Source organism: Colobus angolensis, unplaced genomic scaffold (assembly GCF_000951035.1).
Source record: "Colobus angolensis palliatus isolate OR3802 unplaced genomic scaffold, Cang.pa_1.0 Scaffold77, whole genome shotgun sequence".
NCBI lineage: Eukaryota > Metazoa > Chordata > Mammalia > Primates > Cercopithecidae > Colobus > Colobus angolensis.
In genome coordinates this window covers 4298992-4312029 of record NW_012121487.1, presented here as the reverse complement: position 1 = coordinate 4312029, position 13038 = coordinate 4298992, and the positions used below count along the sequence as shown (strand labels likewise).

The 13038-nt window shown below is 51.1% G+C and overlaps 1 protein-coding gene across 1 annotated transcript; it reads left to right on the top strand.

Annotated features, from left to right (window-relative positions):
• The first annotated feature begins 771 nt into the window (after nucleotides 1–771).
• On the top strand, nucleotides 772–8168 carry LOC105502094 (ETS translocation variant 3-like protein). Its single transcript, XM_011928468.1, has 5 exons — nucleotides 772–1108; nucleotides 1196–1433; nucleotides 1680–1869; nucleotides 2583–2703; nucleotides 7094–8168. Exons 1-5 carry the CDS (start codon nucleotides 1051–1053, stop codon nucleotides 7561–7563), a joined length of 1077 nt encoding a protein of 358 aa, XP_011783858.1. The 5' UTR covers nucleotides 772–1050; the 3' UTR covers nucleotides 7564–8168.
• The last annotated feature ends 4870 nt before the right edge of the window (nucleotides 8169–13038 follow it).

The following is a 13038-nucleotide window of genomic DNA, read 5'->3' as shown; positions in this document are numbered from 1 at the left end:
AATACAAAAATACGCCAGGCATGGTGGTGGGCACCTGTAATCCCATCTTCTCAGGAGGCTGAGGCAGAAGAATGGCTTGAACCTGGGAGGCGGAGGTTGCAGTGAGCCGAGATAGCGCCACTACACTCCAGCCTGGGTGATAGAGCGAGACTCCAACTCAAAACAAACAAACAAACAAACAAAAAACAAAACTTCCTGCTCGTCTCAAATGTGAAATTGTTTGAGATACTATAAAGGCAGCCAGGTGCAGTGGCTCATACCTGTAATCCCAGCACTTTGGGAGGCCGAGGTGGGCGGATCATGAGGTCAGGAGTTCGAGATCACCCTGGCCAACATGGTGAAACCCCGTCTCTACTAAAAATACAAAAAAAAAAAAAAAATTAGTTGGGCGTGATGGCACGCACCTGTAATCCCAACTACTCAGGAGGCTGAGGCAGGAGAATTACTTGAATCTGGGAGGCAGAGGTTGCAGTGAGCCGAGATCGCCCCATTGCACTCCAGCATGGGTGACAGGGAGAGACTGTCTCAAAAAAAAGAAATACTGTAAAGGCACAGGTATGTGTATAAGCCACCTCCTTCCCACTCAAGATTTAGAATGAGCCCATGATTAATTACATTTTCTTTTGTCTTCTCTTGGGAAAAACTCCAATCCTGTTAAGCCCTAAGAAGAGATCTCATTCTCTGTCTAAATCCCCCAGCAGGGCAGGATATAGGACCCTTTGCACTTCTCTCCATTTATATAAGCGGCTCAGCCGGAAGCCCTGAGTCCGAGTCAGCCCTGGGCAGTGGGGAGTTCCTCAGAGGAAGCTGAACCCTGTCTGGGTATGGGGAAGCTTGTTGCCTCTGGTTCCCTTTTCTCCTCTTCACTGGCAACCTCTTGTCCCTTCCCTTTTCTCTCTTTCTCTCCTGACGCTCTCCCTTCCTTCCTTCTTTCCCTCCATTTTTCCTTCCTCTTTCACTGTCCTGCCCTCTCCCTCCTTCCTTCCCTTCCTGTTAGGTGGTGACCATTTCCCCAAGGCCCAGACACAGCCCCTCTCGCCAGAGTGGACCATGCACTGCAGCTGCTTGGCTGAGGGCATCCCAGCCACCCCCGGCAACTGGATCTCAGGTGAGCCTCTTGGCCAGGTCTACCTCCTGATCCAACGGTGGCCTAGGGCAGGGCCTCCAGAGCCCTCACTCTGCCCTGTCCACCCAGGCTTGGCCTTCCCTGACTGGGCCTACAAAGCCGAGTCGTCCCCAGGCTCCCGGCAGATCCAGCTGTGGCACTTCATCCTGGAGCTGCTGCAGAAGGAAGAGTTCCGCCATGTCATCGCCTGGCAGCAGGGAGAGTACGGGGAATTTGTCATCAAGGATCCAGATGAGGTGGCCCGCCTCTGGGGCCGCAGGAAATGCAAACCACAGATGAATTATGACAAGCTGAGCCGGGCCCTCAGGTGAGAGGAGGCGGCTGACATGGCCAAAGAGGGAAGAGTTCAAAGAAAAGGGCAGTGGTTTCTGGCACCTCTACTGATTTCCACCCCATCCAAGGCTTGGGAAGTGTCCTGGCCTGTGGTGAGCTGCCTAGTGGTTCTCGGGGAACAGCGTAGGGTCAGCCCGGCTAGGGAGGAGAATGTGACTGGGTCCCTGACTCTATTCTCTGACCACTGGGCCAACTCTATTCTCAACTTTGAATTCTCCAGATATTACTACAATAAGAGGATCCTACATAAGACCAAAGGCAAAAGGTTCACGTACAAGTTCAACTTCAGCAAGCTCATCGTAGTCAACTATCCTTTGTGGGAAGTGCGGGTGCCACCATCCCCCCACGTGCTGCTGGGGGCCCCTGCCCTGTGTCAGCCAGCGCTGGTGTCCGTGGGTGTGCAGAGCGAGGTAAGAGCGGAGGTGGCCCCTGTCTCAGGGCTCCACCAGGTCCTGCCCCTCTGCCCAGGAGGCCCCCCACCCTCCTCTTTGCCTCTGCGGCCCATCAGCCTCCAGTTTTCTTTTCCTCCTGCATCCTGGTCCCTGAGTGCCCCAGAGGCAGGGGTGTTAACAATCCAGGTGGTAAGGGACCCACCTGTGAGAAAGATGGCTCCTTCTGTGATAGGCGCCACTCCTTTAGGGATGGATCAGAGGGAAGGGCCCAGGGCATCTGAGACTGTAGGCAGCCTTGGCAGTGGGCTTTTAACAATAGGTATCAGAGGCCAGGTGCGGTGGCTCACACCTGTAATCCCAGCACTTTGGGAGGACAAGGTGGACAGATCACTTGAGGTCAGGAGTTCAAGACCAGCCTGGCCAACATGGCAAAACCCCATCTCCACTAAAAATACAAAATTAGCTGGGCATGGTGGCATATGTCTGTAATCCCAGCTACTAGGGAGGCTGAGGCAGGAGAATTGCTTGAACCCAGGAGGCAGAGGCTGCAGTGAGCCAAGATGGTACCACTGCCCTCCAGCCTGGGCGACAGAGCAAGACTCCAACTCAAAAAAAAAATCGGTATGAGAGTATTTCATTGTTTTAGCAACTGGCTGACAGTACCTGAGTGTACTGGAGGATACATGCCAGGGAGAGCCCATCCTACCCCACATCTACTTCTCACCCCTCAGCTCCTGCACAGCATGCTGTTCGCCCATCAGGCCATGGTGGAGCAGCTGGCGGGACAGCAGACCCCCCGGGAACCACCAGAGGCCACTGGGGAAAAGAAGGGGAGCAGCAGCAGCATCCTCCGTAAGTGCTCAGGGCTGGGAGGGCCCAGGGAATCCTAGCCGGAGGAGGAAGGGCCCTCCTGGCTGAGTACATGGCTGAGGGGGCATAAGACAAGGGATGCTATGTACTCATTCATTCATTCGACCAACATTTATTGAACACCAGCTATTTACTAGGTGTGGGGGTTCAGAGATGAAAGGCTCAAGAGGCTCAGAACCTAGTGGGGAGCAGAGATGGGATTACTGCCAGCGACTGCTGCGGGCATTCAGGTAAGCATTAGGTGCTGTACATTCAGGCCCAGAGAAGGAACTGGGACTTCCCAGAGGACACAACACTCGGGCAGGTGAAGGAGATGCAAAAAGATGCCTAAGCAGAGGGAATAGCATTTATTTATTCTTTTTTTTTTTTTTTTTTTTTTTTTTTTTTTTTGAGATGGAGTCTCACTGTTGCCCAGGCTGGAGCACAGTGGCAGGATATCAGCTCACTGCAACTTCTGCCTCCCGGGTTCAAGTGATTCTCATGCCTCAGCCTCCCGAGCAGCTGGGACTACAGGTGTGCACACCATGCCTGGCTAATTTTTGTATCTATAGTAGAGATGGGGGTTTCACCATGTTGGCCAGGCTGGTCTCGAACTCCTGACCTCAGGTGATCCGCCCGCCTCGGCCTCCCAAAGTGCTGGGATTACAGGCGTGAGCCACCACACCTAGTCGGAAATAGCATTTATAAAGCAAAAAGCTGGGAACAAGTGTAGCAAATCTGGAGAACTGCTGGTAGCTTGCTGTTGGAGAGCAAGTCTTGTGATGGGGTGGGAACAAATAGGACGGATAAGAGATGGGGCTGGCAAGGTAAACAGGTGTCGGGTCACAGAGGCCTCACAAGCCATGCTAAGGGAGCAGGACTTTCTCCTGTGGGCAAGAGGGACTGGGAGGGAGAGTCATGGTCAGACTTTCATTTTATAAAGATGACTATGTGTGTGTAGAGTTTTGGGTTGGAGGAGGCATACGACTGGAGTCGGAAGGCCTTTGAAGATAATCTAGGCAGGAGATGACGGGGCGGTAACCAAGACAAGGGCCACGGGATGAAGACGGAGGCTCAGTGGGAGAGAGATTGGGAAGACAGAGTTCATTCAATCATTCACTCACTCATTCATTTCTTCTTTCAGCAGATGCTTAATGACCCCCTGTTTAATGTGCCAGGCACTGTCCTAGGGGCTGGGGAGCCAATGTGAGCAACACTGCCTTTATAGGACTTATAGGCAAGGGGGGTGCAGATATTCAACTAATGATTGATGAGTGATTATAACTGTGCTAACTGCTGCAGAGGAGAAATGCAGAGTGCCAAGGGCATCAGGGAAGACTTCCTTGACAAAGTGACACTTGAGATGACACCCAAAGTGTACTTGAGTGTCAGCTGAGCTCAGAGGGACTAGGGAGAGCACAGCGAGTGAGAGAACAGTGTGTGCAATGGCCCTGGGACAGAAGGACTGGGAGAAGGCCAGTGCAGAAGCACATGGCCATTGAGTGGGAGAAGAAGGTGGAAATGTAGGCAGACATCAGCTCTTACAGAGGCTGTGAGCTGGGAACCTACAATATTAGATTTTCTGTGAAAAAGATCACAGAGACACTTGACCAAACCAAGGCTCTTGTGCAGAGGTCCAAGAATTGCCCCTGCACTCCAGCCAATTTCATGGAAGAAGGATCCATGGCCTTCACCCCACCCTTGAGCTGCTGGGGAGCCCAAGCTCTGCACCCCTGGGAGTGCAGCTGAGGCCATGGGTGTGGGGTGCTCCAGGGCCTGCTGGGACTCGCTGGGCCTGGTCTGGCAGCCTGCAGCTAAATAGCACCTGAACAGCCCTCCCTGTTTCTCCACCCCCACCCACCCCGACCTAGCGCTGGGAATGCCTTAGGCAGCGAGCTTCTCTCTTTGGGAAACTATGAGGGAAAGAAAAAAGTGTTCCCGTTCCAGGTGGATAGTGTTAGAAAAAAAAAAAAAGAAGAAGAAGAAGAAAGAAAGAAAAAAGTATTCCCTCCCAAGCCCCATTTGTAGTGGGCTATTTTGCACCTCCCTCCCCTCTGCAGGCAAACACACACGCCCTGCCTATGCTTGGGCCCTAAGGGATGCTAAGCAGGCGTAGGTCACCAGAAGATTGGAAGCAGCCACATGCCCCACTTCTAGATTGAGATTCCAGAAGCCTGTGCCAGCCCCTCACCTCCATCCTCACTCAGAGCATTTGGTGCCAAGAAAGGAAGCTGCTTCCGGGAGTGCCGGGTCTGTTGAGCCAGACGTAGGGAGCTGCCGGGCCAGTGCTGGGAATGGAAAGGAACTGGTGGGAGAATGAGAGGACTCTTAGAAATAAAATCTCTCTTCCGCGTGCCTTGACCTCAGGAACCCCGAGGGACACAGCCCTCCTGTGCAACAGCAGTCTCCACCTCATCTAAGGACCCAAGGAAAAGACAATGACCCAGAGAAAGGGTGCTCTGATAGGGGCCTCCACACTTGTTCTCCTAGAGGATCACTGTCACTGTTTTCTCCCTACACAGATCTGACTTCAGAAATACTGTTCCTATCAAATACATTGGACATATTAAATAATAACTAACTTGTTTTTCCAGTTTTTTTGTTTGTTTGTTTGTTTTGGTGGTTTTTTGTTTGTTTGTTTTTTGAGACAGAGTTTCGCTCTTGCTGCCCAGGCTGGAGTGCAGTGGCGCCATCCCGGGTTCAAGCGATTCTCCTGTCTCAGCCTCCTGAGTAGCTGGGATTACAGGCGACTGCCACCACACCAGCCCAATTTTTGTATTTTTAGTAGAGACGGGGTTTCATCATACTGGTCGGGCTGGTCTCGAACTCCTGACCTCAGGTGATCTGCTCGCCTCGGCCTCCCAAAGTGCTGGGATTACAGGTGTGAGCCACTGCACCCTGCCTGTTTTTCCAGTTTTTATTCACTATAGCCCAACCAATGTGACTACATTGGGTTGATGCTTGTTCTTTTAGTTAAATGATGTGGTCTTGCTAAGAAAAATGTGGAGGGGCAGTTAGGCTTTTTGAAATACAGAAAGTGATGTGAAGTTCTATATAGTCATCTCCAAGGCCCCCAGCTGGGAGGCCCTACTGTAGGGCCCTGGCAGGGTCGGGGAGAAGGAAAGAGGCAGGATTGGAAGGAGCAGGAAGAAGGAAGCCCTTTTGGAGGTGGAAAGTTACGGACCCGAGTGAGATAGAGAAGAGGAAGGCTGGGGCTCCCCATACCTGCCCTGGGCCTCCCAGTCATGAACTCTACAGGGCCCCTTCTTACCCATGACACAGCTTAATCTAAGCTAGGAGAGGGGATTTTATGGATGAAGAAACAGAGGACTGCAAATTTAAATGACAAGGCCAAGGCCACACAACCAGTTCTTTGCCGGGCTAGACTGGAGGCCCTTGCTGCAGGGACAGGGAGTGAAGAATGGATCCATTGAGATATAGCAGAGAATATCCTTCCCTTAATTTGCTGGACATATTTTTCTTGAGCACTGATTATGTCCAGACTGGATAGATTTGAGGGAAAATAAAACAAATACAGCTCCTGCCCCCACGGAGTTGGACTCACAGACATTAAATGAAAAGCACACAAATGACTACATGACCCTAACTCAGCCGAGCGCCCTTGGAGGAGAGGTTCAGGGAAGGATGAGGGCAGGCAGCAGGCACTCCCGCCTAGGCTGGGAGTCTCGAAAGGCTTCTCCAAAGAGTGATATTTATGATGAGGCCTAAAGACAAGCAGAAAAGAGGCTGGGCGCGGTGGCTCATGCTCGTAATCCCAGCACTTTGGGAGGCCAAGGCAGGTGGATCACCTGAGGTCAGGAGTTCGAGACCAGCCTGACCAATATGGTGAAACCCTGTCTCTGCTAAAAAGTACAAAAATTAGCCAGATGTGGTGGCATGCACCTGTAATCTCAGCTACTCAGGAGGCTGAGACAGGAGAATTGCTTGAACCTGGGAGGCGGAGATTGCAGTGAGCCAAGATCGTGCCACTGCACTCCAGCCTGGGCGACAGAGTAAGATTCTGTCTTAAAAAAAAGAAGGAAAGAAAAGAAAAGCATAAAAGGAAGGGCAAGCCCAGCAACATGGCGAGACTCCATCTCTACAAAAAACACAAAACTTGGCTGGGCATGGTGGCACGTGCCTGTAGTTCCAGCTACTCAGGAAACTGAGGTGGGAAGATCGTTTGAACCCAGGAAGGGTTCAACCTACACCGCAGCCTGGGTGACAGAGAGAGACTCTCTCTCAAAAAACAAGACAGAAAGAAAAGGAAGGGCAGTGGGGCAAGGAAGAGAGACTTCCAAGCAAGAAATAAGAAGGTCTGGGAAATGGGAGGAGCAAGGGGCATCTGAGAGAGGTTGGGCTCCCTTGACCCTTTCTCTCTTTCTTTCTCTAGGACTTGGCACTGCCCCAGTCCCCTGCCAGCTGGGCCCTTGCTGCCATTTGGGGAGAGTCCAAGGCGAGCTGCCTGGTGTTGCCTCCTTCACCCCTCCCCTCCCGCCCCCTCTCCCTTCCGACTGGACCTGCCTCTCGGGGCCCTTCTTGCCTCCTCTCCCGTCAGAGCAGCAGCCCTTTAAGCCAGACATCCTGCTCCCAGGACCTAGGAGCCTCCCAGGGGCCTGGCATTTTCCAGGGCTTCCTCTCTTGGCCAGATTTGGACAGGGTGCGGGTGACAGGCTTCGGCTCTTGTCCCTCAGGCCCGAGGGGCTGGAAGTAAAGCCTGCTCCCATGATGAGGGCAAAGGGATGCCTGGATCCCAGGGAGGGCTTCTGCCCAGAGACCTGCAGACTCCACACTGGGGAGGAGAGACTTACTTCCCCCAATCTGGAGAACCTCAAAGCATTGTGGCCCTTGGATCCTCCTTAATTGGAGAGGAAGGTAGGAAGTTGGGGAGGAGTCCTCCAAAATCCATCTCTCCTCTTGCCCACCGCCTCTGAGTCAGCCCCTTCCCATTGCTGGACATGGGCTGAAATTGCAGGATTTGAAGGGGTGGAGTTGGACCAAAGGTGGGGAGCATTGCAGGGAAGGTGTGAACGTGGAAATGGGAAAAACTAAGACAGGGTGTCCCTCCTCTCTCACCATATCGCTAATCAGATTAAGGAGACATTCCTAATCTCAGCTTTTCTTCAGGGAGATGAGAATAAGGTTTCCATAATTTCCATCCTGCCCGCTTTAAGGGGGAAAATTAAGGGTCTAGCCTGGGGAGAGGACAAGGGTGGTTGTGTTCCCTGAGTCTTCTCCGGGGCCTATCTCCCCATTCCGGGCTAAGGTCTCCAGCCCCTTCCTCACCCCTCCATGCAACTTCTCTCCCATCCTTCTAATCTCTGAGGCCCTGGAAACCCCTGTCCCATGCAGGCACTTCCTCCTCTCTCTATTTCCCCAGGACTCAGGCAGGTGGGATAGGGAGACACTGGCCTTCTCTGCTCTGTAATACTCCACTGTGACCATGAATAAAATGTCCTTGCAAACTGCCCTCTGGCTGACCACCCCCCTGCAGTGGACCCCCATCCTCCCACTGTGCTCCTCCTGTGTTCTGGTCTGGTATGATGGGAAAGGGCCCGAGCAGAAGTTTGGAGGAGAACCTGAGGCCTGGAGTGGAGCTACACATCCCACCAGCCAGTCTCTTCCCTCCCGCCAGCATCTCCTCTCAGAGAGAAAGGCTGAAAGGAAGCCAGGGCATGAGGAGCTTCCTGGACACAGTGGGAAACCCGCCTCAAGGGAGGAACTTCAGACTACAGCAGGGGTCCTTAAAGAACGGCCCTCAGATCTCTGTGGACCACCTCGGAGCAGAAGAGTTGGGTGAGGAGGAGGGCGCTGCCAGGGGCTCCTTTTCGTCTGCACCCCCAGGCCCTAGGAATGCCAAGCAGAGCAGCAGTGAGGCGTCAGGTGCCTGGGAAGTAGGGCACATGTGACAGAGAGGACTTTTTGCCCAAACAAGGACATGGCAACAGAGAGGGGTGCCCCAGGAGCCAAGACTGTTGATCCCACCATCCTACTGTCTCTAGGCTGCCAATTACAAGCCTAGGATTTGTCCCCACTCCCTTTCTATGACATGGAGCATGGACTCGTGTGGCACAGAGGGCCCCTTTACTCAATGTTTGTCCCTGTTCCTCAGTCCCAGGAGGAGACGCATCCTTCTCAGGGACGCCCTGAGCATGTGCTTCTGCAGCCTCTCAGCCCTTCTTAGTGGCATACGCATGGTCTCAGGGCCACACATGGAACTGGGAAAGGAGAGACCCAGAGCGGGGCAGGATGGGCCCTCGCTCCTCAGGAAGGTGGTGATGGACACAGCACACAGGCCCTGGGTTTCCAAGCTGGATCTAGGCCAGGAGAAAGGATCTATGAGAGTTCTTCATCTCAGTCTCCCTCCTTCACCCCAGATGCCAAGAAAGTGGGGACCACAGAGTTTCTCTCCCAAGAGTTCCCAGCGCTACAATGAAAACTGCTTCTCACTTGTCCCCAAAGCCACAGGCCCATCCCTGGCCCTGCAGGAAGGACGAGCCCCCAGGGGCTTTCCCATCACCCTGCCCAGTTTTGGGAGACAAAGGGCTAGTGTTGTCTGCTCCAGCATAAGGAACTGGATGGTTTTGTCATGGGGTTTGTGCCCTGTTCAGAGAGACCAGCCCCAGGGACAGAATTGTTCTCCTTCACAGTGATCCTCACATGCCCCTCTGCCTGACCCCACCGCCTCTTCAGTGCTTTGTGGTGTCTGTGACCCTCACATCTCAGGCAATGGGAAATGCCTTGAGGTCACTCTTCTAAAATTTCTCTTTGGAGTGGATGAAACTGAGAGAATAAAAGCTCAGCCCCAGAGGACTTACATTTCCAGGTGGTGCACTCTGGGTTTAGGCAATAGATTCGAGTGGAGCAGACTTTTTCAACCTTGGCACTGTTGATATTTTCGGCTGCATAATTCTCTGTTGTGGGCAGCTGTCCTGTGCATTCCTGGGCATTTAGCAGCATTTGGGGCCCCTACTCAGTAGATTCCAGGAGCACCCTCCCCAACCCGGTTAGGACAACCAAAACTGTCTCCAGACATTGGCAAATGTCTCCTGGGGAGAGGGGAGAAACTGCTCCCAGTGGAGAACTACTTAAGTAAAGAAAGGCTTCAGTAAATCCAGATGTTCTGGCAAAGATGGGAACCAAGTTCCTCGGACTCACCAGACTATTGGTCTCCACAAGGCAAGAGTGCTCTCTGGTGGCCACAGTCAGTATCGGCGGTCCAGAGGAGCTCAGAGCCCTGGCCTAGGCTGGATGGAGAGCCCACAGCCAATTCTAAGGTGAAGGGGTGATGCCCACATTGGAATCCTCTGAGAGAAGGAAGAGAGTTGCAGAATAAAAACATTTTATGAGAACCTTCCCATTTCAAACCGCCTTGGCAAATCACGGACTATCCACCAAAGGCTTACAGGTCTAACCTAGCAACACACTCTGCAGACTGTTTGTTTCTGGTGCAACCACGTGACATCACATCCTCTGGCCATCTGTGACTGTGACTGTCAGCTTCATCTGGGGATAGAATGCTGTGAATGCTCAGCCTTCTTCCGGGACAGTGGACACCGGGCCGAGACACAGCAGAGTCAGCTCACCTGCCAGCCCTGCTCCTGGGCACTCAGCTCTGCTGTACCAAAGGCACGTGCAGACACACACCTGGGCCTTGGGAGTGTCAGGGAGTCAGACTCCCAGGCTGCACTGTTAGGAATCAGAAGGCACCTTTGAGAGCATCAAGTTCAAGTCCCATAACTTCACAGGCCCAGAGAAAAGAAGGTACTTGTTCAAAACCAAACAAGAGAAGAATCAAATGTAGAACGTACATTTTCTAATTATCACTTAATGTTCTTTCCATTTCACCATGACCGCTCAACCAGAGAATCAAAAATCCCTTAGAAATGAGTATATATGTTAAGAGGAAAGTTTTAAAATTTATTCCTGAGTGATGTATGTGTGTATGTATGTATGTATGTGTGTATTTATTTATTTTGAGACACCATCTCACTTTGTCTTGCAGGCTGGAGTGCAGTGGCGTGATCTCGGCTCACTGCAACCTCCACCTCCCAGGTTCAAGTGATTCTACTGCCTCAACCTCCCAAGTAGCTAGGATTGCAGGGTTATGCCACCATGCCAGGCTAATTTTTGTATTTTTAGTAGAGATGGGGTTTCGCCATGTTGGTCAGGCTGGTCTCAAACTCCTGACCTCAGGTGATCCACCCACCTTGGCCTCCCAAAGTGCTGGGATTACAGGCCTGAGCCACCGCACCCAGCCCTGTATGGTTTTTTGTTGTTGTTGTTTGTTTGTTTTCTCTTTATTTTTTTCTGAGACGGAATATTGTTCTGTTGTCCGGGCTGGAGTGCAGTGGTACGATCTTGGCTCACTGCAACCTCCGACTCCCAGGTAAGCAATTCTCCTGCCTCGCCCTCCTAATTTTTGTGTTTTTAGTACAGAGGGGGTTCCACTACGTTGGCCAGGCTGGACTCAAACTTCTGACCTCGTGATCCACCCGCCTCAGCCTCCCAAAGTGACAGGCATGAGCCACTGCGCCCGGTCCCTGTGTGATTTTTTACTATGACCATAGTAGTAGGCATTTTCCTTTTTGTGTGCATTGTGGCACTTGATTACATATCATCGTGTGTTGCCCTCTAATTGTCTCGTGTGCATGAATATTGTGCCCCTCTAAAGCTGGTATTCTTGGGGTAATGCAGCACATTTGTTAGATGGAAGGTGGCTGGTCACTAGAACACTTAATTAGCATGTGGAAGAGGTCTTGGAGGTTTTGTTTGTTTGTTTGTTTGTTTTGAGATAGAGTCTCGCTCTGTTGCCCAGGGCCCAGGCTGGAGTGCAGTGGTATGATCTCGGTTCACTGCAACCTCCGCTTCCGGGTTCAAGCAGTTCTCCTGGCAGCCTCCTGAATAGCTGAGATTACAGGCGCCCACCACCATGCCTAGCTAAGTTTTGTATTTTTAGTAGAGACGGGGTTTTGCCTTATTGGCCAAGCTGGTCTCAAACTCCTGTCGTCAAGTGATTAGCCCCCTGGGCCTCCCAAAGTGCTGGGATTACAGGCGTGAGCCACCGTCCCTGGCCCGCCTTGGAGATTTAAAAACAAAAACAAAAGCAAAGTATTTGCTGTCCTGAGTTGTTGGTGAGAATGAGGACAATCCCCGCCCTCCCCCTTTCATTCCCTAATGAAGACCCTGACCCAGGGGGAAGAAAAAAATTCAAGCACCATACGTATTTTATACGTAAGATTTCAGTGCTCCACATCTTGTCCCACGGGAAAGTCTTCAGGAGCAATAACATGCATGGAGCTGTGATCTGCTATAACAACGCTTTCTTCTGGAATATCTCCTGAAGGACCTGCCCAAGGCAATCCTGACTGTGCCCCAATAGACATGGATAATACTATACATGCTGCTCCATAACACAATATTTCATGGATGTCTTCCCAATTAAATACATAAAAATATACAGTCATGCATTGCTTAATGACAGGGATACACTCTGAAAAAATGCATTGTTAGGCAATTTTGTCTTTGAACAAACATCATAGGGTATATTTACACAAACCTAGATGGTACAGGCTGCCACACACTTAGGCTGCACATGGCCTATTGCTCCTCCGCTACAAACCTTACAGCATGTTACTGTGATAAACACCCTAGGCAGTTAGGACACAATGATAAGTACTTGTATATCTAAACACAGAAAAGATACAGTAAAAATACAGCACAAGAGATAGAAAATGGTACACCTGTAGAGCACATTTTGCCATGAATGGAGCTTGCAGGACTGGCAGTTGCTCTGGATAGGTCAGTGAGTGAGTGTTGAATGAATGTGAAGGCCGAAGATATTACTGTATACTACTGTAGACTGTATAAACACTATACACTTAGGCTACACTCAATTGATTCAAAATATTTTTTTCTGCAATAATAGACTAACCTTAGCTTACTGTAACTTTTTAACTTTTTTATTTTATTTTTTTTTTATTGTATTCATTTTTTTTTTTTTTTTTGGAGACAGAGTCTCACTCTGTGGCTCAGACTGGAGTGTAATGGCGCGATCTCGCTGCAACCTCCGCCTCCCCGGTTCAAGCGATTCCCATGCCTCCCAAGTAGCTGGGATTACAGGCGCATGCCACCATGCCCGGCTGGTTTTTTGTGTTTTTAGTAGAGACAGTGTTTTGCCATGTTGACCAGGCTTTTCTTGAACTCCTGACCTCAGGTGATCTGCCTGCCTTGGCCTCCCAAACTTTTTTACTTTAAAAACTTTAATTTTTTTTAACCTTTAGACTCTTTTGAGATAACACTTAGTTTAAGACACAAATACACTGCACAGATGTACAA

Excerpts from the sequence above, each read along its gene's own strand:
- LOC105502094 (XM_011928468.1), top strand. The coding sequence starts at position 1,051 with ATGCACTGCAGCTGCTTGGCTGAGGGCATCCCAGCCACCCCCGGCAAC. Across the intron at positions 1,870-2,582 it reads CCGTGGGTGTGCAGAGCGAG|CTCCTGCACAGCATGCTGTT; the intron begins GTAAGAGCGGAG and ends CTCACCCCTCAG. Across the intron at positions 2,704-7,093 it reads GAGCAGCAGCAGCATCCTCC|GACTTGGCACTGCCCCAGTC; the intron begins GTAAGTGCTCAG and ends TTCTTTCTCTAG.